The following is a 25,354-nucleotide window of genomic DNA, read 5'->3' as shown; positions in this document are numbered from 1 at the left end:
ATCATTTTTTCTCAACATGACACTTCTCATTCTTGTCATGACTCATTTCTCATGAACGTTTAAAGGAATAAAAGTGATCGATTTTCATAAAAGGGTCTTCTGGATGTGTTTTTCATCATACAGAGTGATTATTACAATTATTATTCTCAAAAAAACAATTAATTGGCATGAACCAATACAGTCTATAAGACGCTGAATTATTATTCCACCTTCAACTATTTCACATCCGTCCAGTTTCTGGTGAGATACATAATAATTCATAAATGACTTCAAAACTCCTCACGTTCCACTCACTCTCATTCTGGCGGACCACAATTAATAACTGATACTTCAGACCTCAGACTGTATCAAATTTCGATAAAAAGTATTGTGAGCGAAGTAATATGACTGCGTTGTAAACAAGTAATAGCTATTGTCATATAAATAGTAAATTACTCCTTAGCTTTTCATAATCCACCGTTATGGTTCTACGAAGTGAGAAAATCTAAAGTGATTTTTGTTTGTAGGGATATTTGAAAGAGCAAGTTTATTGACATAAACCCCGTACTTAATCACTGAGGATACACTGGAACGAGTGTGAAAGACCTTCCTGGACAGAATATAAAATTGCCTCAGGGAAGAAGGACGCCATCTTCCTGACATAATTTTCCTCAAGTAAAGTAAATGGCATATATTCACAACTATTTTACCCATCTTGAATAGATAGTATCTTGAAAAATTAATATAGTTTTTTCTAATTATAAAATATAAATGTTCCTCGTGGTCACTCTGTATGAATTCCCCGTAAATCGATCAAACTTTACAATTTCTGTAATATTTTTCGTTAATCCAATGGTACTAGTGAGGAATATGATTTGTGGTAATTGAGATAATTCACTTATGTCAGCAAATTTGATAAACTTTAGTGAGTTTGATCATTTTATGAATAATTAGGTACTTCCTATTATTATATGGTGTTTCTAAACACCATCTGGTATTTTTAGTGTTTCTAAAGTAACGAATTATTTCCAGATCGATTTATTGTAAATTCCAAACTTTATGTTATTTTATTGCAATAGAAATCTGTTGATTTTAATCGATCTCTCCATTTTAAAATTGAACTATTAAATTAGAACCTGTACATAGTAGGCCCGGTATTACTTAATTTTGAAAGAGATGTTCAGAGACTCTTTTGTCAAAAAATAAATGAAAATCAACTCACGGTTCCATAGACAACTGGCACTGTGGCGGCATCTTCCAACGTCCAAGAGTCTGGAATCTCCCAAAGCAAATTACGATCAGCCACCAGCATGGATGACATTGCCTTGCTTGCAACCATTCCCATAACTCGTTTACCACTTGCGTCTCTTCCCGAGTACTCCAAACCTTGTATGCAATCCTGTTGGAGAAGTTACAACCAATTTTACAATTAATATGCCTGGAAAATATGAATTCCCATCTTGCCCTCCACGCCCAACAGAGGATGATAATTCAAATTCAAATTCATATAATCTTTATTCATACAAGAAAAACATACAGAGCAGAGACAATATATGCATAATGAATATCCCCACAAAGACGACAAGTCTGGGTGTGGGGAATTGATAGATGATTTTGAAACTCCTTGAAAAAATCTTGTTGGAAATGTTGAATCTTACATAAAATGCATTGAGAATTCAATAACTAATTTACCTTGAAGTTCAACACAGCATAATACCAATAATAATAACAGCATAATAACTTAGTAATAATAACAACAAAATAAAACTTAATAATAATAACTACACAGCATAATAACATAGTTTGATTCGGTTAATTTTGAAATGTATTTTTCTATCTATATGTTATACAAACATTTCTAGAGATTAATTCGATAATTATTTATTCTTAGAACAATAGAGCCCAACGATATATTACTAAAAAATGAATGAATTTATGCGGGAAGACTGTATTGATATTTAAGCAAAACTTTTTTAACCCCTAATTTTAAATGAACAGACCCAAGATTATGCTCTAACCATTTATTTCCTAATCATGAAATATTTTGAGTTGAAAATGAACTCCTCAGATCGAGATACCGTAACTTACACAAAAATAATACAACAATTTCTGAAAACTCTAATCTCGTAAATCCAAAATAAATTAATAACTCGCATCACATTTTATCAAATCTATATCTGACAATATTTGATTGCGACAATAATTAATTTCTAATAGTTAATCTTTCTAACCTGATTCATTCTTCCTCGAGCAACCACTTCAGGAGCTAGACGTCCAGTCGCAGTCATGATATCACGGAAATTCAACGCTGAATAATATATTGTGACAAGCTCTTCATCCTTTGAGAGTGACAACCTGTGAAACATAAGTTAATGAATGAATCGAGCTTCCTCATTGAGGAATGAACGAATGTGATTGAAAACTTATTACCTGTTTTCATTCATTATGGTGAATCACCACATCAGTCACAAAACAATTATTATAATAGAATAGGAAATTAACATCCAAGTGAAATCATAATAATTATATGCTTCAATACCTAAACATAGATAAATTGATTGATGTTTTGTTTGAGTTTTAAATGTCTTTCAATCTTTTATATTATTTATGGAAATTGATTATGAGCACTGGGATGTTGGTAAGCACTAAATGGTAGAAACGTTTTATGCCATTTGTTTTATTACTCTGAAAGATATATTATGTTGATTTTATTTTTTCCTTGTATTTTTCTTCATTCATTTTCATTTACAAGAATATTGTATATGAATTGTTTTTGGTTATCACCTAGTGGATATATTAATGTTAGCAGTTAACACGAAATTAGTTTAAATTATTTCTTTATCATTGTATTTTTTATTAGGAGTACTATTTCTACTTTTTATTTTTATTCATCTTGTCTTTTGGTTATCACCTAGTGGATATATTAATGTTAGCAGTTAACACGAAATTACTTTAAATTATTTCTTTATCATTGTATTTTTTATTAGGAGTACTATTTCTACTTTTTAATTTTATTCATCTTGTCTTCTTATTGTTTTTTATGTTTTAGTATTTTTTCACTTTGTATTGTTCTCTTTACGAACTCACAGCTAGCGCACAAGTCTGACTTTGCTGGCTGTGCCAAAACATTAAGATTTATTATAATTTACATTATTTGTCTTATGTATTTGGCGAAATCAACACAAATCCGTCAAGATTGTCTATAATAACGATTTTGTCTTATTGCATTGTAAATTTATACGATGTAAAGAAAAAATATTTTAAAAAATTTACTCTCAACAGTGAAGATGGATCACTATATGTTTAGAATATTCAATAGTCAATAGATGGTGAACTGCTTAGACATTTTCATTTTTTGAAAATTTACTCTCAACAGTGAAGATGGATCACTATATGTTTATTTTGTCTTTCACAAAATCAAGAATTTGAAAATAACTTGGATGACTAAAATGAAGATGGATCACTATATGTTTAGAATATTCAATAATCAATAGATGGTGAACTGCTTAGACATTTTCATTTTTTGAATAATATCAAGAATTTAAAAATAACTTTGAATGAAATAATATTCCACTATAATGCTATTTTTTCTACTGTATTCCGTATTTACTCAATTTTCATTATTGATTTAAAATTCAGTTATATTATAACTTTATTTTTTTTCATTGCATTATTCACCCGATGTGAAATATATATTTTTTTTCTTTATGATTTATTCAACCTGCAGATCACTCTCAAATTATTAATTTTCTGAAAACTATATTTTCACTATAAAATATGAGCGAGCTACCGGTAACGGGATTGTTCATAATTTTGTATGTAATGAGCAATAAAGAAATTTTTATTTGACTTGAATTACTGGAGTATAATTACGATTTTTTTAATGTAAAGAGATTAGGAATAGACCGTTTTGATTATTTTAGTCAATAATAAATATCAATTATAATAATAATTTCCTTGTTACAAAAATTAAATCAAAATGGTAATGTTCAAAAATTGTTTTAAAAATTCTTACTGGTCCAATCTGATGTTTCCTTCCAACCATGCCAAACTGGACAGATCTCCTCGGGTCAACAGGTTGACATAACTGTGGTGTGCCTCGACAAGTGAGTTTTCTTTCAGCAGCAGATGTCTATAGCTACCCCACTTTCCGTCCTTATAAACATTAACTGCCAAATCCTTGGACAATTCCTCTTTGTAGAAAGGATTGCTCACGTCAAATGGAGGGGCATTTTTATCGAGAATTAAAAACGATCTGGAAATTAAAAGGTACGGGTAAATGTTATGGAAATTACATTGAACTCAATAAAATGAGTTTTATTTGATGAGATAAATCTTAACTGATTCACCTATAGTCATCAAGGAAGTTTATTCATATACTACTAATTATGAAGTATTTCAATGCATGATTTCAACCGTCATTTCCCTGCTTACTTCAATATTATTTTAATACACTTGAATCATAATAAGTGGAAAAATTAATTCATTATTATTTATCAAATATGTTACATCATATGCTCTCTGATCTTTACTCTACTTCAAATTCATTTCTACTCATTTAAACAAATTTGTACTTATGTCTGTAAATATTTCTAAATCTAAAGCTAATGTGAATTGAATGAATCATCTTCCATCATATTCTTCTAAATAAATCCTCTCATCACCAAAACACAAGCCAAGGACTCATGTCTTATCAATGCTCGAGTTCAAAGTAAAATATGAGTATGTTAGTAATTTACCTGATTTTTTCGCCAGATCCCTCTCTTCTCAAACAATTGACCAATCCTATTATACCGTTGAAAGGCTCGTTCTGGGCATACACAATTATCCTCTGATCTGAAGGCACATCCTCTGCCTTGACTGCAGCTTTTAAAATTGGAAGCCATGAGAAATTATCTTCTGGGATATTGATGATCACTGGAGCGCTCTCAACCTTTTGAACCTATTGGAGAAAAATTTAATAATTCATCATTACTTTTTTGACTCACGTTTGATAATCAACTATTTCAATTCGCAGATTATTTTAATTATTTGAAAATTAGTATTGAAACCAAAATAGCTGATTTCATGATATGACTATCATCAATTTCAACGATCAACAATTTGACTTTGACAAGGAGACATTTTATGAAAACTAAAACCCTTTTCTCTTGCATTGAACTTACTTTATGATTGATTATCAATCAATGACAAATAAATATTATTCTTTATTACCAATTATAATTTGAGATTGAATTCATCTTTATTTTTTGCAATCAAGTAGATTGCGAATAAATATTATATTTCAATGATTGAACAAAACTTTAATTATTTTGTTACAAATGAAAATCCAGACTCATGTGAAAGTTATTTTTGAAATTCGCCAATTTTTATACGATTTGTTAATAAGTCGTTTAGCTTTCACCAATTCACTGCATGAATTTATCACCATAAATAGAAATAAAAGTCTCAGTACTCTTTTTTTGAATTATTTTATCACAACATGTTTCAACATTCATGCCATTTTCAAGTGATATTTTTTATATATATTTGATAGATTTTCGATATCACTTGAAAATGGCATGAATGTTGAATCATGTTGTGATAAAATAATTCAAAAAAAAAGGGTACTGAGATTTTTATTTATATTTATATTACAAGTAGCCCTATACAGAAAAGAGACAATTTATCACCATTCCTTGATGGGTATTGGAAATGTAAAAACGTTTAAACAATTTTTCACAAGCATTTCAATGTTTGTGGTTCTTTGATTTAATTCTTGAATGATTGAGAATTTACAAGTGTACTTTATATTAAGAGAATGTATACCGTACCTTTCGAATGAGGTATAATTTTTCATTTTCAGTTTGGAAGACAGCGCAAAGTTTTAATTCAGCTGGTATAACTGGTGTAGTCTTGCAATCCTCTCTTGCCAAAATAAATGCTGATTCCTTTACACTTGCTAAAGCAGCTTTCAAAGCCTGCAAATAAAATAATGTATGAACAATTGAACATGGATAATTACAATAAGTGTTTAAAGACTCAAACTCAACAATAGTATACACATAAGTAATATAATGAACATTCAAAAGTGTTAATACGTTTCACTCGAATTGAACACTGTATTCAGAGATGTAAAATTTTTCTATGATGAACAAAATATTTTGCCTGTTCTACTGGTAATGCTTTACTGCCACAAAACCCTGGGTTTCGATGCTCGGAGCATCATCTTCAGTTGGAGGATTTTTTTACTCGACTACTGTGAGGAAATTTGGAATTATATTTTCTCATATTTTTAATTCGCCTGGCGTTTCCTGGTTCCATCTTAGCTCGCTTGGTGTAACACCATCCTAATAAGATAAATATCAAAATACAAAAATATTCCAAGTTTAAAAGTAAATCCTGCGTGTAAAATCAGTTTTAAAACATTATTCTAAATTGGTGTTAGATTAAATACAATATTTATTCAACACAGCACACCTACGAGTAACTTACAGTATACAGTTTAATACAGTATATTGCAAGTTCATCTCATCAATACAATCTAAATACAAAATAAAAAAAATTGAATAGGATAAGAAGTGTTTATAACTTTTTTTAAATTTAATATTTTCTTACTTGATGACGATGTGCAGAGAGGACATTCGAAATGACCAGAAGAAGAAGAGTCTGATCCGGAGTGAGTTTCTTGTCTTCGATTAGAATTTCTGAGCTCAAATCAGCCAAAAGTGGGTTGTTCACATCTGAGAGAATGCTGTTATCCGCCTAAAGCAAAACATATCTCCAATAATAATAATCTAGACTCCAGCTTATAATGAACGATTGGATTTATTTTGATTACTGTTGTATTGAATGATTGTACATAATTTATTTATTTATTCTCATTTCATAATACACAAATCAAATAATATGATCAGAAAAGGACCAACAGGCCTAGCCCAAACTTTTCCCTTTCCGAATTTTGATAGAAGTATGTCTAAAATAATTAATAATCTGCAGAACAATATTATTTTCTTTATAAGTGTTTTATTGTATTCTGCAATCTTAATCCTTGCATCAAAATACTGAAGCAAAATTAATGTCAGTCACTAATTTTTTTATAAAATTAACCAACCTATAAATAAAATAGCCTATTGATTATTTTTATTAAATAACCAACCTATTATGTGAACTATATTATATTATAGCCATAAAGCTTAATTCCAAATATATTTTATAAAGTTGTCATTTTCAAGTTTTATGGTCATGATATAATATGGTTCACATGATAATAGGTTGGTATGTTGGCTATATTAGTGATGGGAGTATTGATTATTGTATGTTAGTTAGGTCACAACAATTAACTCGACACAAGTAGAAGTAATAGTTTTTCTTTTTGTAAGCATGATTGCGTTTTCATGTGAACCTTACCTGTATAAGGGGGAGATCTCCCAAGGTCTTGTTGATAATAGGTGTCAGCACAGGTGTGTTGGACTCTACAGATGGTTCCAAAACTTCAGCTGTCTTTACTTTCTGGCTGGGTACGTTTTCCAGAACGAGGTGAACGCAAATTCTGACAATATCGTTGATATCTGATTTCTGAAACGTTTCCAAAATTAACTATAATTAGCCAAGGAAGAAGTCATTTGAGATTTGAGGTGATACTGGCCTGTAATCAATGTGGACAGATTGAGCATTTGCACAGCTGCATCAGAATCCAATCAATTTATTCACAACACACACAAATACAATGATAAAAACAATATAGGCTACAACAAAACCATTACAATAACTGTAACAATGAAAATAACACATTATTGCAGAATTACTGCGACCATGTACACTCCAAACTACAAGAGAATAATTGGTTATCAAAATCAGCTTTACTGCTCTCTTTGAACAGTACAAAATGATTTATATTTGCTATGAAATACTTGAATTCAGTACATGAGATCTTCGTATAAGTCCTATGCCTGTTTACATACTATCTATTAAATTTGATCACCGTAAAATAGCATCTAACGGAGACAATGTCAAGAGAACCAATGAACTAATCGGAAACCAATGATTGTGACGTATGATTCAATAGAATCATAGAATCCTGTGTAATCAGGCCTCAACTTCATTATAATTTTAAACAGTATTTAACATTTGATTTTTTCTAGTTTGTAGGTTTTTATACTCACCTCGTTGTTTACGTGAGGAACAAACTGGTATTTTTCAAGCACTGGCTCAGCAGTTGCTTTCTTCCTTGCTATTGCACTAGCCTTCAGGCCTTGTATTTCTACACCACCTGACTTGATCACTCCGATATCCTTGTACATATAAACTGCAAGTTCTGAAAGCAGACAATTGATATTCTATGATTTAATCTATCACAATTATGACAATAATGTCTATTTCAGATTGTCTATATAATATTTTTATAGTGCCTCCATTATATTATTTTATAAATATAAATAATCTTTTGGTTTCATTATAAAATGTTTTATAATTCAGGTGCATTATTATTCTTATGTAACCAATCATATCGTGGTTTAAGTGGAAGAGGGGGCTTTTATTGTCTCAACTTCGGCCACATCACTTTTGATATTGTAAAGTGTAAATAAGAGCCATTTATCTATCTATTCAGCTATATTGGTGATTTACCGAGTGTTTGAAGAGAATAAGTAATCGAGAGAGGATACATGGATTTTGTCCTGACTGCGAGTGTAGTGAGTTAGCATATTGAAGGCACATACACACAGAAACAGACGGATGTATGCAGATTGGTAGAGGAAAAATCCCTCCCTAGTTGTTCGATTGTTGCAATGGTGTCCGTCTGTCTGCGTATGTCTTTATGCAGACGTTTGATTTGTACTCCATCTCTCTCTGTTGCTATGCTCGGTCGACTAGTATCTAGCCTACTAGGCTAGTATTTACTAGTAATATCAGTACTTATTGTGCAACATACTAAACTTGATAGTGAATACAAGTAGTAGTAACTAAGTTGATATTACTTTTATACATAATTAAGGGACATTTTACCTTTCTCTTCTTCAGGTAAACTGAACAAATCCTGAACGTGTTTCTTGACATTGATTGAAAGCTTCCTGATAGATGTGGGAACAAACAGTCCTCTAGTGTCTTCCTGTAGAATTTGCAGCTGAAGCATGTTGTCCATGAATGCAACCCAGTTGTTATGCCATGCAATTTTTCCTGTTGCACCTGTGAAGCACATTATTAAAACATTGATAAATTTATTCCCTTCAGAAACGTTGAGTAGCCAAATTTTATATGAGTAGTTTTGTGTAGAAGTGAAGGTAATATTGAGTTATTGAACCATATTGAATGGAAAATATAAGATAAGGAACTCGATTTTTTATTCGATATAAAAAATTAAGAAAAAACAACACAAATTTTTGGAAAGAGTAAGAAATAAGTTGAAAAAATAGTTGAAGAATGACCTACTCATATATGAATACTCATGTAATTGAGTAGGTGTGAGTAATATCAAGGATAAGGAGCAGATAAATTGGGTAAAGCTCTACTTTCCATAATTATTATTGAACGAAAATCCAAATTGAATGCTGTAATATTGTAAATGTAAATACTCTCTACTTTCCAATCAATTTCTGTTTCTGTTGGGCAGAAAAATAATACCATTGGTTCTTATGGGAGTGTTCACATATTAACAGATTTATTTATAGAGAAATCACTATTACTTTTTCCTTCTATTTTCTTTTGAACACGACTAGTTTCATCAAATCAATCCATTGAATAGTTATTCGCATAGTTATTGTAAATAGAAGGAATGGGTACAAGTGATTCTTTATAATTAAACTTTCAAGTAGCCTCATTGAAATACGTAACAGATATATGTAAACACCCTTATAAGTACCATTAGTATTATTTTTCTGCCACGCAGAGTAGATAGTAATTGGGAAGCAGGGATTTTTTAGACCTCAAATTTGAATTGAATCAATGATATCTGCGTTTATCACAGGCAATACATTTAATCATCATTTGAAATTAGGGTCTTATCAGTTTTCTTGATCATTATAAAATATTCAAGGAGCTGACTCCAATGACACGTATAGAATACATCTGACAAAACAGAGCTGATTATTATATATAATGACTCTAATAGTAGACTATTTGAACAAAAACCAGATTATATTGGAAGGAAATTTTATGACAGGTTACCACAACTCCGTATGAGTAATGATGATTTGAAGATCTTCAAAAAACATTTGAAAAAATATTTAGTTGATAGAGTATTTTATAGTTTTAAAAGAGTTTCTTATAAACCAAGACTAGTTTTGATTTACTTGTGTTGAATTATTCAAACTTAGAGTTGATTATGTAAAATGATTGACCTGACTTGTCTTATACTCCATAATTGGAGTATAACTCGAGTCCTCAGGACTTAATCTTTAAAAAAATCAATATTTTGTATTTAAAAATGCAAGGAGCAAGAGTAAATACTTGAAATTTTATATTTAAAATAACACAAGAATTACGAATCATGGAAGTAACTGTTATTGAGAGTTATTGTTAATGTTAACTTACTCGTATTAAGTTAAAGTTACTATTATAACTCGTATTATTTTTTTTATTAATATCTTTTCAACTATGGCTTTTTAAACTACCTATTTAAAACAAGCAGTGTCTTTAAAATAATCAAGAAGGGATTAGATAACTCGTTATTTTGAAAAAAATATTAATTTTGTTAAAATGTATGAAATCAGGCCAATTATTTTTAGTTATAAAATAGAAAACTATATTACCCTTTGAAATAAATTGTATTCTTAATCTATTATTTGAGCCGTTGACATGTGTGAACCACGTGCTTTTTTCCCACTTTTAAAGAAGAAACTTCTAGAAGATTCCTTTTCGAAAATAAATTCAATAAATGCATTTCCAAGAACCTGAAGAAAGGGTATTTTGAAACCGTTGGCTATTCAGAGAGCAAGTTCTGGAAGGTTCTTCATTGTAAATAGTCATAGGGTTAGAATAATAGGTCCTCGTGTGAGTGAGAGCGCATGCGTGTGTGAGAGGGAGAGAGTGAGAGAGTAGCTGAGCACGTAGTGATAGTGGCAGCAGTGGCAGCATGTATATAGCTTACTAATATATAGTGATAGTGTAGTAGAAGTTATATATGCATGTATTATAATAGGAATGGTAGTATTGGTAAAGAATATTAGTAGAATGTAGTTGTATTAGTTATTAATAAGCGAGCATGAAGTAATGAAATAATGTATGAATGAAAGAATGGATGATGATAACAGGAGGGCAAAAATATTATTATTGTAATTAAAGACTCAAGATATATATATATATATATATATATATATATTATATATATATATATATATGAATATAGATACATATAAAAGTGAAGTATTCATTGTCAAAATCGTTAATAAGTAAATTGATTATTTTCCCTACAACAAATTTGAATTAGTGTAATTGAATATTATTTAAATGAGAAGCTAACGTGTATACATGTAATGAATAATTGCTATTCTATACAAATTCTGTAAAATTACACCTGTATTTATTAAATTCATCTCAATAAATAATAAAGTATAACTTAATAATAAGATTACAATTTTGTAGAACAGGTATAAATACTGTAATTTTTTATCATATTTTTAAGAGGAGCCTTTAATTTTAATCATTTAGAAGTTTAATATAGGCTACCTAAAACAAGTATATATTTTCACAATTGTTGCCTGTCAGACAACATTTGTGGCATTTTACCACGTGGCGACTCTAGGCATGGTGGGGATGACCCACAAATAAGGGAGCAACTTGTGCTAGCTTTCTCAGTTTTCAGTAGTGCGTTTTGAGTGGAATTTTGAGTGTGAAGTGTCAAGTGTACTCGAACTCCCCACTTCAGAGGATTATAGAGCCCTGACTGGAAAAGTTCAGAAAGGTTTTGTGAGTTATTTATTTTACATTAATCCATATATTCTAATTACTAATATCTTATCCCACCAGCCTTTCAAGAAATCCCTAGTAGCCCACAAAATTTTAATTGAATATTTTCAAATTAAATTTTGTCATAAACTCCGGTAACTTTCATTTAACATTTTTTTATAACTACTGGTTTTTCTCTGTAATCTTTTATTCAAATATTTTATTAATTTTTTTGGCTCCTCTCACATAACATTGTAAACTTTATCATTTCAGATTTTGTCATCTTCTAATTCATTTATTTTAATATTATTTCAAATAGTTTGTTTTACCTTTGCTTTAAAATTTTAATTTTCTTTTTCTCAATAAATTTTCATTGTTATTCTACTTGGCCTTTCACTTGTATCTACCTTACTCATAACCCTGTCGAGTTTCATTATTTCATTTTATTTTCATCAATCTTAGAGGGATTGATTGGCGCCGGGCATAATCCCAATAAAATAGAGAAGAGAACTTAGATCTCTCTCTCTCTCTCTCTATTACAAATTCCTAATTATTACATCCCATTAGTTTGAACGTAGTAAGTGTTCATATTTTATTGATTTCAAAGGTACTATAATTATAAATATTAATTTTGATTATTCACCCAAGTTGTCAGTTGAAATCATGCTCTTGAACAGTCCCTTGTAATGGTATCCTCTCAGACGAAGCTCCTTGTAGATGTCCCTGGATGACAGACGTGGAAGCTCTTGGATTTCCTTCGATAGCTCGACAGGCTTCAAATCGATCATTTCTTCGTTGATGTCTTCTGGTACATAGACTCTACCAGACACGATGGCTGTGCCTCCCTGGACTACTTCGAAATTTCCACTGCCCTTCTGCACCATCACTAGGAAATCAACATTTCCTGCAGAAGAATAAGGTAATCCATTATTTAAGTATGAAAATTGAAGCAATTATGAAGTAGCAGAAAAAAATTAAGTCATTAATAAGAATAGCCTCAGCGGCTGCTGAATATTGCAAAACTATTTTATTATTTCATTCATCTATTTGATAAGAATGATAAACAAGAGGCTATAGTTACTGGAGTGACCTTGTCCACAGAGCCGGTTGCTATGTAAATTCAATCTAAATACTAGTCCAGCTAGTTTTCATTATCATTTAGTCCAGATTTTTTCATCAAATAATTTTCACTCAAATCCCTTCTATAAATAACAGAACTCATAATCACTTTAAAAATCTCACCTTCTTTAGGAATATTGGTGGCTCTGATGAAACGAACATTCTCGAAAACAACCGGAACCTCAGTGTAAAGTTCGCCTCTCATCATTCCTAATGTCTCCCAAACAAGTGTCTGAAACAATAATAATTAGTATCGATATATAGATATAGTACAACTTGTGTAATATACTGAGAATGACATCTCTTTGAAACATAATATGTCGACATTTTGATTCTGTCTATTCAAATTTAAGTTATTCTGTAATTTAATTTTGACTACAAATACTATTAAAAGTTGTATGGAAAATTCTGTATTGAAACGGCTACTCACATAGGATGCAAGCAATATTTTTATTCGAGACTAGAAGGTAACCCGTGCTCCGCAAGGGTTTAATTAAAAACTTGATAAACTGAAAACTTGACCTACTGAAATCTTGAAGAATTTAAAATAGGCCTATAACCATCCACGGTAAATTAAGAATCTTCATACAAAATTTCAAGTTAATCAGTCCAGTAGTTCAGACGTGATGATGCATCATTTGTGAATTCCCTATCCCGTACGTGTATAAGCCAATTCTTTCCTTTATTATATTATAGATTTTCATATATTACAGAGTATACGGTATAGTTTTTAACTCACTCACCAAATATCCCGTTGCAGGAAATAGATTCCTCCCATCAATGATATGGCCAGAGATGAACTCCATCTCATCATCAGCCAAAGAAACATTGATTAATCGCTCTCCTGATTTGATTTTTTCCTGCATGCGGTATGATGCAACATACCAATCTTCTGAATGCTCCCAGCTTACTAGTGGTGAGATCATGGGTGTACCTCGAGATACTGGCAATAATACTTCTTCGTAGAGTTTTGAGTATTCCGGATTTAATCCCAGCACAAACAATCTGTTGAAAAAATATTTTTGAGGAAATTTGTTCAATTCAAGGAGTCGCTTATGCACTTTTTAAGTAGTTTGAGGAAGCTACAAAACTTGTTGAAGGAAACAAACGTTAAAGAAATAATCAGAATTTTGGAATTCTTATAAGTAAAGTATATTTTGAAATAGAAGTACAAGAACATTAATCTTGAAATACTTAGATTCTGTTCACTAGGGAAAAATAAATTATGTATTTTGGTACATTCATCATCATAAATATACAGGGTGATTCATAATTATGGTAAAATAATTCAATACGTGATAGTAGAGGTAAAAATAAGAAAAAAAGTTCATACTTATGAGTTATTAGTTCTCTCCTCACAAAACAGCAAATTTTTGTGGTGTAATGTACTACATAAGAATACATTTTATTCAACTTTTATTTAAATTTAGTTTACACAGCTTACATAATTCTTCTCAGAATTAAATTCTCTACAATTTTTATCGCGAAAAATTATTTGATTACTGGTCATTAAAGAAAGTTATTGGGCATCAAACGTAGAAGTCTGTGTTTTTCTACTTAGATTTTTTGCATATTTCAACTTTTTTCTCAAAAACTACTCACACTACAGCTTCCAGACTAGTTTTATTCAATTTTTCAGATATTTTTCCATATGAATCCAGCATAAGTTTTTCAAAATCTAGTCCCCAAACAATTCAGCATCGGTGTATTTCACCAGAGGAGCTGAATTCCGGGCGAAATCTTTCATCCTGTATAGCTCGCTAATGAAGCGTTTATGGATATATGTTTATATGAACTTTTTTCTTATTTTTACCTCTACTATCACGTATTAAAATATTTTACCATAATTATGAATCACCCTGTATACTTCTGTTTCCTACACTAAAAGAGTTTCGTTCAGAGTTTTAATGAATGTTATCAATTCAAATATAATAACTTTCAATCAATCATTCATCTAACCAATCTGTGAGCATAAAAATCATCACTTGTTGGTGATTCTGATACGGTGTGTCTAATCATATTTCATAAGCCTAGGGTTCATCAAAAAGAAAAACAATATAAAGTTATCGGTGGTTCAAAAATCTTGGATTGTACAACATGTGTTCAAAATATCCATAGGAAAGAATCTGAATAGGCCTATATTGTAATCGCTCCATCAATCGCATATTATATATAATTCAATGCTGAAAAAGTGATAAATTATACGATGTTTTAATGGATGCATCACGATATGATTTCATAGAATATAGTTAAGTTGATATTGTAATATTGAATAAGCGACTTGAAACTCCACTCATTTATATATACAAATTTTGAGAGACTGAATAAGTTTAGTTAGAACAGCATCATTAGTTACACATTTTGTTGAACATGTTACACATATGGACACCTTGTAGTCCATGATATTTTGACTTACTTTCCGAGACCCATGAGTAGAACATTGTCTTCAACGTTGCCTTTCTGAGTCAATGCAACGTGGGAGCACTGTTGACCGAGAGACCTCCTCAAAATAGGCTGAAGCAATGCATGAGGAGCTATCTCAATGGTGATGGCTCCATTCGGAATGTGTCTGCAACCCTCCTCGAAAAGAACAGGGTTTAGAAGGTTGTTGGTGTGATATTCGGCTGAAGAAGTCTTGGCAAGAGGCTTTCCCCATTCTGATTCTCTGACCGAGGTACTCACCCATTTGCTAGACCTTGGTTTTGGGCTTGGAATTACCTGGAATGATTGTGAATTTCATCATCAGTTCAACAACCCAATAATATGAGTGAACAGTAATCATTAATGTATTGCTCGCATTGAAAAGTATTGAAAATAAAATAAGGTATTGAATGTAGAATTATTTAATAAGTGTAAAAATAGCCTACCTACAACAACTAAGATGTTTTTATCTGTTCAATATGTTTTCATGTACGTTATATAAAAATATGCATTTGAGACTTGCTTAAAATATGCCAAACACACAACACTTATAACATAAATACGAAATCTCGCACATTTATATTCATGAAAAAATCATAAAACATTTTAGATTATTTATTCTAACAAGAGGCTGTTTATTCATGTTCTCATCACACATGATTCATTGTGAAACTTTACTTTTTCAGGTTATCATTGGTCGTTGGGAATTGGAGTTCAGTTTTCTTATTAATTGTTTTCAATTCATTGTAGATTGGATTTAATAATGCATCCTCTGTGCTTTTACCCTCTTGTGAACGAAACTATCTCAACTCAATGTTTTTAATGTAATATATTTTAACAATACTTTGAATAATCTCGAATAATAGAAAAAATCATTCAAATGATTATCAAAGTACATAATAATATAACAAATCTTATTGATGAAACTATACTAGCATTGTCTAAAGAATACTTTTATAAGTAATCACTTGGATCCTTAATTCTATAATTATTTTCATTACAAATCTATAAATTTCAGACATTCACGTTCTCAGAGCAAAATTTTAGATATCTCTATGGAATTTAAGTGTAGGCTACACTCTTTTCCTATGAGATTTAAATATCAGCTGAATCGGCATCAAAATTATTCTATTTATCAAATAACTAACTTGGGAGTTCATTACATGCCTACATAATTTATTTTAAAATACATAGTATAAATACAAAATTAATAGATACACAAGAAAATGTAGTCAGTACTGCTAACCTTCTGGAGATATTTCAACAGTTTTGGTCCGGCCTTAGCGATATATTTACTGTGATAAGCGATGTTGGACACATTGACTTCTCTAGCAAACACATTCTTCTCATGCAGTTCACTGACAAAGCTCTTGATGAGGTCTGCGGGACCTGAAATCGTACAGCTGTCAGGTCCATTGTGGCAAGCAACCTCAATGCCAGCAGGGCAGCGGTCTCTCACGTCATTATAACCCATTCCTGAAACAATTTTATTTTGTATTAGAGTTATAAATTCAATATAATTAATATCAAATTTGAAAAATTATTAACTTTTATTTCAATTTTAAATCTCCAAGTCATGTTTTAGGTTTGGGTGAAAATGTTTAAATTACTAGTGGCCTAGTCAGGTAATCTAAAATATCCTATTTGATTTATTGAAGAAGCCGTTTAGTTACACCAGCACTGTGAGGACGAGTTGTCATGGATCACAACGATTCCTAAAGTGATCATTTCAACTGACGTCTGTGAATTTCTGGCATCATTCACGCATATCAAGTTTTCTGAATAAACTTGACCCATTCTTAAGAGATTTCTGTTGAACTATTGCATTTTGCTAGCAAATAACTGATAATGCTTACTTACTTAATCGAAGCCTTTTCTACCTTGCGGTGTAAAGTTTACGAGAGATTTCCATCTATCACGATCCTGCGCCAAACGGCCAATCACCACCCTTAGACTCCAAATTTCTCCGGAGGTAATCAGACAATCTTTTTCTCGGTCTTCCAGCTCACCTTCTTCCCGCTGCCTTACATTCCCATATCAGTTTTGGTAGCCTCTCCTCGCCCATCCTTATTACGTGGCCCAGCCACGTGCCCTTCCTCTATCCTCTGAGTAATTGGATTAGAGTTGACCACCGCTCTTATAGCCTGATTTCTCAGTCGGTCTCTTCTTGTCTTCCCAATCACTCTACAGAGGAAGCGCATTTCTTGGGCCTGCAGCTTACTCTTACTTCTTTCTGTCAAAGTCCACGTCTCAGAAGAGTATAACAAAGTAGGAACATATGTGGACCAGAAGACTGCCATTTTCGCTTTCTGGCTGACATCTTTCATATTAAGGAACCCTCTTGATAGCGCATAGTAGAGTCTACCACCAGAAGTAGTTCTAGAATTTATTTCTTCCTCCATTCTGCCCTCTTGATGAATGGTAGCTCCAAGATATTTGAAGTTGGTGACTTGTTCAATTCTTCTATTTTTCAACTTAATCTCTATCTCTCTGTGATTGTTTGCCACAGTCGTCACCTTAGTTTTGTCTATGCTTATCTCCATCTTCTTCCTTTCCAGTTCCTCATTCCGGATGTTTATGTTATGCTGAAGATCCTCTTCCTTTGCAACCAACAGGACAAGGTCATCTGCATAAGCCAGCTTTGAGACTTTCACTCTCTGTAGTCGCCAGTGACCTACTGTCAATCTTTTTTCTCTATCCTTGCAGGCCCTCATCACTCCATCCATCAATATGGCAAAAGGATACGGTGATAGAATATCTCCTGCCTTACTCCTGCTCTTGTTTCAAATTGCTTAGAGCAGCAGCTGCCGACACTCACATAGTTCCTACAGCTTCTGTAGTAGCTCTGGATGGCCTTCAACAAGTTATCATTCACTCTTCTATCTCGTAATTCCTTCCATAAGGCATTCCAGGGTACTCTGTCAAATGCTTTGATGAGGTCTATAAAACACAAGTACACGTTTTTGCCATACTCTACACTTTTTTCTAGGACTTTTCTCAGGATAAAAATGGCATCTTGAGTACTTCTACCATGTCTGAAGCCAAATTGCTCCTTCTCTGCCATGTCTTGCTGTCTGTCCTCCCTCTCATCTCCGTTCTCCATCAGCAGATCAGAGAAGTACTCCTTCCACCATGACATTACCTCTCGCTCATGTGTGAGAAGATTTCCTGCTTGATCTTTTACAAATTTTAAATGACATGGTTTATCTTTCCTCAGGCCCTTCAAAATTCTATAAAACAGTTTCTGGTTCTCTCTTTAATTCTCCTCGATGCACACCTCAAATTCATTCCAGGACTGCTGTTTCGCTGCCTTGACTATTTCTTTCACTCTTGCTCTTTGCGCTTTGTAATGATCATAGTCCTCTGCGCTCCGTGTTTGCAGGTAATGCTGCCACATCTCTTTCTTTCTCTTCACCTCTGCTTTGACATTTGTCGTCCACCAGCTTGTCTTCTTACCTTTCCCTCCAACTCTACTCTTCCCACACGCCTCCTCTGCGGCATTGATGAGGGTGTCTCAAAGAGTTGTCCAGCAGTCTTCCAGCTCCACCTGACCATTCACTTCTTGCCTTCCTCTTAATTTGCATTCTACTAACTCTCTATAGGTCTCTTTGACATGCTCCTCTCTGAGCTTTTTTTTTTTTTACAGCTCAATCGTTTGATTGGTTGGCAGCCTTCCATCTAAATCTGTCCATTGCTACTCTCTTCCATTGTTCATAGCTCATAGCACCCAGATCCTTCGTCATTTGTCTTAAGTACTGTAGCCGGGGTCTCCCACGACCCCTTTGTCCATCAACTGTACCTTCCAGAATACTTGACGTAAATGCGTCGTGTCTTATTATATGTCCAATCCAAGAATGTCGTCTGGCCTTGAGAAAATTCAGAAGAGATCTTTTTTCTGCCGCCCTCTGGAATACCTCCTCATTCGTAACTCTGTCTGTCCATTTTATTTTGAGCATACGCCTCCAACACCACACTTCAAAAGCATTCAGAGTCTTTTCCTCAGCCTTACCAATAGTCCACGTTTCAGACCCATAAAGAGCTATACTCCAAATGCAACTCTTTATTAGTCTCTTTCTTATTCCCAAGGTTAGACTATTTGAGGAAAGAAGCTGCCTTTTACTAATAAACATACCCTTAGCTTCTCTGATTCGGCGCTTTATATCCAGTCTATCTTTCCCATCTTCTGATATAATGCTTCCAAGATATTTGAACATTTTTACTTGCTTCAGGGCGTGATTATCTAATTTAATGGATACATTTTCTGTGACTTTTGAGCAGACCATTACTTCTGTCTTTATCTTATTTATCTCCATATCATATTTATTTCGTAGAATCTCATGCAAGGTGGTTAGAGCTCTTTCTAAACTTATTTTATTATCCGCTATTATAGCTATATCGTCTGCAAAACGAAGCATCTGAATCCGAACTCCATTTACCTTGATGCCACTACAGCACTCCTTGCATTCATTAATGGCTTGCTCTATATAAATGTTGAATAACAATGGTGACAAACTACAGCCTTGTCGCACTCCTCTCCTTATAGCAGCCTCTCTCTGCTGCTCACCTATCCTTAATAATGCTGTTTGATCCTTGTACAACTCTCGAATGATCCTTCTATCTCTATAATCTATTTTGATGTCCTTTAATACTTTCATAAGTACATTCCAATTCACCCTATCGAATGCCTTAAGCAGATCTACAAAAGCAATGTATACCTGCTCTGAGCTTATATGCTTTAATCTTGTATTCCACTTTCGGCCTTTCTTTCCTTTTTCTTTTCGAAATATTCTTCTCGACTATAGCCAGCTTCATTACCAGAAGATGATGATCTGTGTCTAAAGTGGGTCCCCGTAGGACTCTTGTATCCCTGACCCTGTTTGAAATAACGTTTGGAACAATAATGTAATCTATAATAGATTTTTCATTTCTTGAGCATCTGACCCTGGTGAAGCGATGTATGTCTTTGTGAAGAAAGTTTGTGTTGGTGATCGATAAATTATTATTCATACACAGATCGATCAATCTTTCCCCCTTATTATTAATTGTGCTTTCACCATGCTTTCCTATCACTTGCTCTGTTCCTTCCGGTTAGTTTCCTACACGGCCATTCAGGTCCCCACACAGTATTACTGTACTATTTGCTTCATCAATAGCCACCTGCAGCTCATCAAAGAAATGATCCTTTACTTGAGCTAATTGATCGTCACACGGAGCATATGCAATCATCAATGAAAAGGACTCGTAATTCTCTTCTATATCCACTCTCATGATACGCTCATTAACAAATTTCCAGTCCTTAATATTTTCCTTCTTATCCCCATGAATCATTAATGCTACTCCAGCTGCTGCTCGCTCCGCAATACCTACCTGTCCCGCTGAAGAACAGCAAATAATCATTATTCAACATGATACAGCCAGTTCCTTTCTTCTTTGACTCTGTAATTGCTAGATAATCAGCCCTGGTTTGCCTTATTTCTTCCGTCAATTCCATTTCCTTTCCCCTTAACCCCCCCCCCCCCACATTTCATGTACCAATATTCAAAGTTTGTAAGGATCGCCTGTTTTTAGTCCGTAAAGTCCTGTCCGTTTTCTCTCGATTTGTTTGTCTTTTGGTAAGTGTGATTTCAGAAGCACGGGGAACTGGCCCATGGCATAACTGATAATGCTATGAGTGGATATTCGATTGAGGTTGTCATGTTTCGGGGTGATTTACAACTTGCAAACAATTGACAATCTGGCCGAGCCAAACACGGAGGTTGTGGAAACACACTGCTCAGTTCATTCATTATACTAATGAAAAATAACATTAAAAACCGATGAGATGGTACCAAAAAAAAAAAAAAAAATAGGGCACCCAAATCTTATTATTCTATAAGGTGAATTTGGTATCCATTAACCCTAACACTAATAAAGAGCTCAATTTCATCAGTGGACATTCATTTCGTTCCTTATTTACCTTTCATTTTCTACTTTCTTTGCCATGTTATAGACCTCCTACTGTCTCTCCATGTACTTTCCATGTATCTAAGGAAGCTCATCTTGCAATAATTATTTAACTACCATCAATCATCTAATTATCCTACCTATAATTCCTAACTAACTATCTACTGACCAACTACTACTCTATATACTAACCGACTGCAGCCATAGCTCCCTTGATGAACTCGGTTTCTACAGAGGCCAGACCTCTGTAGTAGGCAGCAAGAATCATTTGCTCCGCAGTGAAGCAGCCATCGGCGTAGGCGCAACCAAGCTCACCCACCGAATGACCGATTATGCGATCTGGTCTCACTCCAATCGAGAAAAGAACATCGACCAGACCAATCTGGAAAGTGAGAGATATAATTTTTTGAAAATTGTTTTTAATTTTTTCTATTAACACTAGTCACTAGGACTAACCATTAATTTTCTTCTCTTATTTCTTATCCTAAAATATTCATTTTTATTGCTAAAGTCTTCCAGTGAAGTCTACAGTTCCAATATATAATTTCACTACTAATTCTTTTACTAAACTTTTAATTAATATACTTTTTTTTTCACTAGCACTACACCAACTCGAAGGGCTTTGTTCTCTTCAACCACCTTGTGAGTTCAGTGTTGTCTAGTAGTTTAGAGATATTATGTATTTATTCATTTCAATTACAATATATACTTTGGTGAAATAATATAGTCTACTTGAGACTGTCAGCATTGGTTTGATGGCAAGCATTGTTGTTATACATTATATGAAAGGAATACTGACAAAATGAATTTCCATCGCTTATTTAATATTATCGACCCATTATTTCAAAATAGCAAATTGAACCTGTAAATGTGTGAATATAGGGATACTAACGCTTGTTTTGATACGAATTGCTTTTAATTTGACTGACTAATTGATACCGTCTCAGTGACTGAGATAGGTTTTCGCTAAAGCCTTTCGATATTCAAGGATAAATGAGTACGGTAATACAAAAATATGAACGATTCTGATCCAGTTTTCTCAGGTTCTGATTGATTTCAAGCCAACTAACTATCGTTATGATATAATAATATAAATAAATCATACAATTTGTTAGGATGAAGCATGACTTACCTGAATAGCAGCTATTCCCACGAATGAGTTCAGAATATTATCGAATGTTTTCGGGTCTGGGTTGACAATGATATCGATGAGATTCACTCCCTTAGGCTTCAGAATGTCATGCAATTTGTTGATGGTATTTGCGAAAGTTGGTATCTTCATGAGACCCATGCCCATACTTGGCCACTGTGAGCCCATACCTGAGAAAATGAACCACACTTGCCTTTTCTCACCTGTGTAGTACTGTCGAAAAAAAACACAAAAATTGAATCAGTGCTCCATTATGAAAAATACACAATCTCTTCAATTCAGAGTTCTTGTAGAACTTTGTATGTATTTAGAAAACAAATACTCACAAAATAAAATTAGTTCTTCTTTATAAAACAAAACACACGAAAAGACTTTTCAGTTTGGGTTTAGTGAATCTTCAGTTGCTGAAATACTGGTCTGTGGAAGAAAGAATATAATAGACTAAAGTGCCTATTTTCCACTGAATTATTTTGTAATGAAATTTTCCAATTGGTGAAATACTGAGAAAGTAAGTTCCTATTTGCCAATGAAACGTTTTTTAATAGTTTAACAATAAAGGTTTTTATGATTACTATCCTACAGTACTCTCTCAATTAATTAATAACTATTCACAGATCGAGTGTTTCTAGTACTCTACACAACATACGTTAGTTTCTTCAAGATTCAAATTTGAGTTCCAAGTTTTCTATTAGACCATTGAAAATAAATTTTACATGTAGCCAATTCAAAATGAAATATTAAACAATACAATTAATAAATTTGTCATTCAATAACAAATAACACAGTCAATATTGAAAAAAAAATAAAAGTGTTTATTTTAGTTCTAATGGTTTTTAAAGAAGAGGTTAACGAAATGTTATGAATCTGATAATATACAATAAAATTGGCACAGGCATAGACACTTGACAAGTGGCTATAGTAACAATTTTGAGGGGATACCTAGCAGAAAATCCCGCTTCTCTATGAGGAATACATTATTTTGCTTTAAATAAAATCTAAATCTACATTATTTTCTCAGAAATAATTTTCTAATAGAAAATAACAATATACAGTACGGTAGTTGTTGTTTTAGGAGTGATGATGATTTTTACCTGAATGTCCCTTTTCAATAAATTATTGTTGTTGGCCAGAGTAAAACCTCGATAGATATGACCTGCAATGTCATGCTTGTGGATTTCGTGGAATAATTTGACATACTCAACATCGACTGGACGAGATTCGACCTATAATTCAGGAAGATATTATTCATTAGACGTATGCACTAAATTAACTTCATTGGAAATATTTTTAAAAACTCATGCAATAATAATGATGGTATTCATTGATTGAAGTAATGGAGAAAAAGTTTAAAAAACATAAAGAAGAACCTTTGTAAGAAGCATTGAATGTTGCACAGAATTTTTTAATAGCAAAATCTTAGAATAACATTGAAGAATAAATGAGAGGAAACTTATGAAAAAACAGATTCTCTTAAGAAGGGGAGATCAATCGAATAATCATGATAATTATTCGCTCACATAATTTATGTGAATATAACAATTACTTTACATTATGATGTAATGTAAGATGGAATTATGTAACTGATGTAATGTGTAATGTGATGAATTATGTAATGTAATATGTAACTTATGCAATATTGTATATAATTACATTCAATACGATTGTATTTGGGCTGCTACATCCACCTTTTGTTGATTTTTGACATTTTAAACAGCGGTAGATGTTTTTACTAATTTCTACTATAATCAGAAACTCCTGTTAATATTAATTAATTTACGTTGGCAAAATCTTTATCTGATTGTGTTTTTTTTTATTTCGAGCTGTGATTGAAATGATAAGATGATAAAATCCTCTTTTGATTGTTCATTTTGTCCTAAAAGTTGCAAATTATTTCAAATACAAAATATGTAACTCACTTAAAAAAATCTGGTGTGGTACACTCACACAACTTTCCTTGCTCATTGAACTGGGAGCCTCGATAATAATTTAGAGAAATAACATAATGACGATTGGCGGCAACATAATTATTTGAAACTACGATCGGACTACTGTATAATTATGTGTGTATATTATTATTGTTTTCAGAGTACTTTTTCCTTTGTGTAAATTGTGAAATCCGATGATTTTTTAAAAGTCGTCAAAACAGCTGTTCTACAGATGAAATATCTCGACTATGTATAATTTTTATAGACTGCTCTACCTACCTACCTCATGCACGAGAAGGAGGTTACAAAGTACATTTCTCAAGGATGGGGTGAACCCCCCATTAGTTTCCCAGAGAGGAGACTCATGCCAGTTGATGGGGCTGATAAATAACTATACGGAGTATGAATTTGAAATAAATCAGTCGAGTAATTTTTGAGAAAATCGTGAAAAACATGGTTTTTCAGTAATTATCCGCCATTTTTCTCGAGAATATTACGCAGCTCCTGCAATTTTCCTAGAAATAAGACTCATGTCAGTTGATAGGGCTTATAAATAGCTATCCATGGTATAAATTTGAAGAAAATCGTTAGAGCCGTTTTCGAGAAAATCGTGAAAAACATGGTTTTTTAGTAATTATCCGCCATTTTTCTCGAGAATATTACGCAGCTCCTGCAATTTTCCCAGAAATGAGACTCATGTCAGTTGATAGGGCTTATAAATAGCTATCCATGGTATAAATTTAAAGAAAATCGTTAGGGCCGTTTTTGAGAAAATCGTGAAAAACATGGTTTTTTAGTAATTATCCGCCATTTTTTCCGCCATCTTGAATTGAATTTTATTGAATTTCTTATTGTCGGGTCCTCATGGTATAAGGACCTTAAGTTTAAAATTTCAAGTCAATCGGTTAATTAGGAATGGAGTTATCGTGTTCACAGACATACACACATACACACA

At 32.6% G+C, this 25,354-nt stretch overlaps 1 protein-coding gene across 1 annotated transcript in view; it reads right to left on the bottom strand.

The window, feature by feature from the left end:
* LOC111052494 (fatty acid synthase) overlaps positions 1-25,354 on the bottom strand; it is a 65,345-nt gene that overhangs the window by 24,087 nt on the left and 15,904 nt on the right. The window contains exons 9-25 of the mRNA XM_022339189.2: positions 23,566-23,697; positions 22,457-22,687; positions 21,517-21,706; positions 16,628-16,857; positions 15,377-15,678; positions 13,704-13,965; positions 13,084-13,192; positions 12,485-12,745; positions 8,965-9,144; positions 8,124-8,275; positions 7,369-7,536; positions 6,577-6,723; positions 5,793-5,939; positions 4,719-4,921; positions 3,995-4,234; positions 2,211-2,334; positions 1,202-1,378 (exon numbers count right to left, since the gene is read on the bottom strand). Coding sequence (XP_022194881.2) covers positions 1,202-1,378; positions 2,211-2,334; positions 3,995-4,234; positions 4,719-4,921; positions 5,793-5,939; positions 6,577-6,723; positions 7,369-7,536; positions 8,124-8,275; positions 8,965-9,144; positions 12,485-12,745; positions 13,084-13,192; positions 13,704-13,965; positions 15,377-15,678; positions 16,628-16,857; positions 21,517-21,706; positions 22,457-22,687; positions 23,566-23,697 — 3,255 coding nt within the window. The remainder of the gene's footprint in view (positions 1-1,201; positions 1,379-2,210; positions 2,335-3,994; positions 4,235-4,718; positions 4,922-5,792; positions 5,940-6,576; positions 6,724-7,368; positions 7,537-8,123; positions 8,276-8,964; positions 9,145-12,484; positions 12,746-13,083; positions 13,193-13,703; positions 13,966-15,376; positions 15,679-16,627; positions 16,858-21,516; positions 21,707-22,456; positions 22,688-23,565; positions 23,698-25,354) is intronic.

Source organism: Nilaparvata lugens, chromosome X, assembly GCF_014356525.2.
Source record: "Nilaparvata lugens isolate BPH chromosome X, ASM1435652v1, whole genome shotgun sequence".
NCBI lineage: Eukaryota > Metazoa > Arthropoda > Insecta > Hemiptera > Delphacidae > Nilaparvata > Nilaparvata lugens.
Note: the sequence above shows the minus strand (reverse complement) of the source record. Positions and strands in the feature narration are given on the sequence as shown.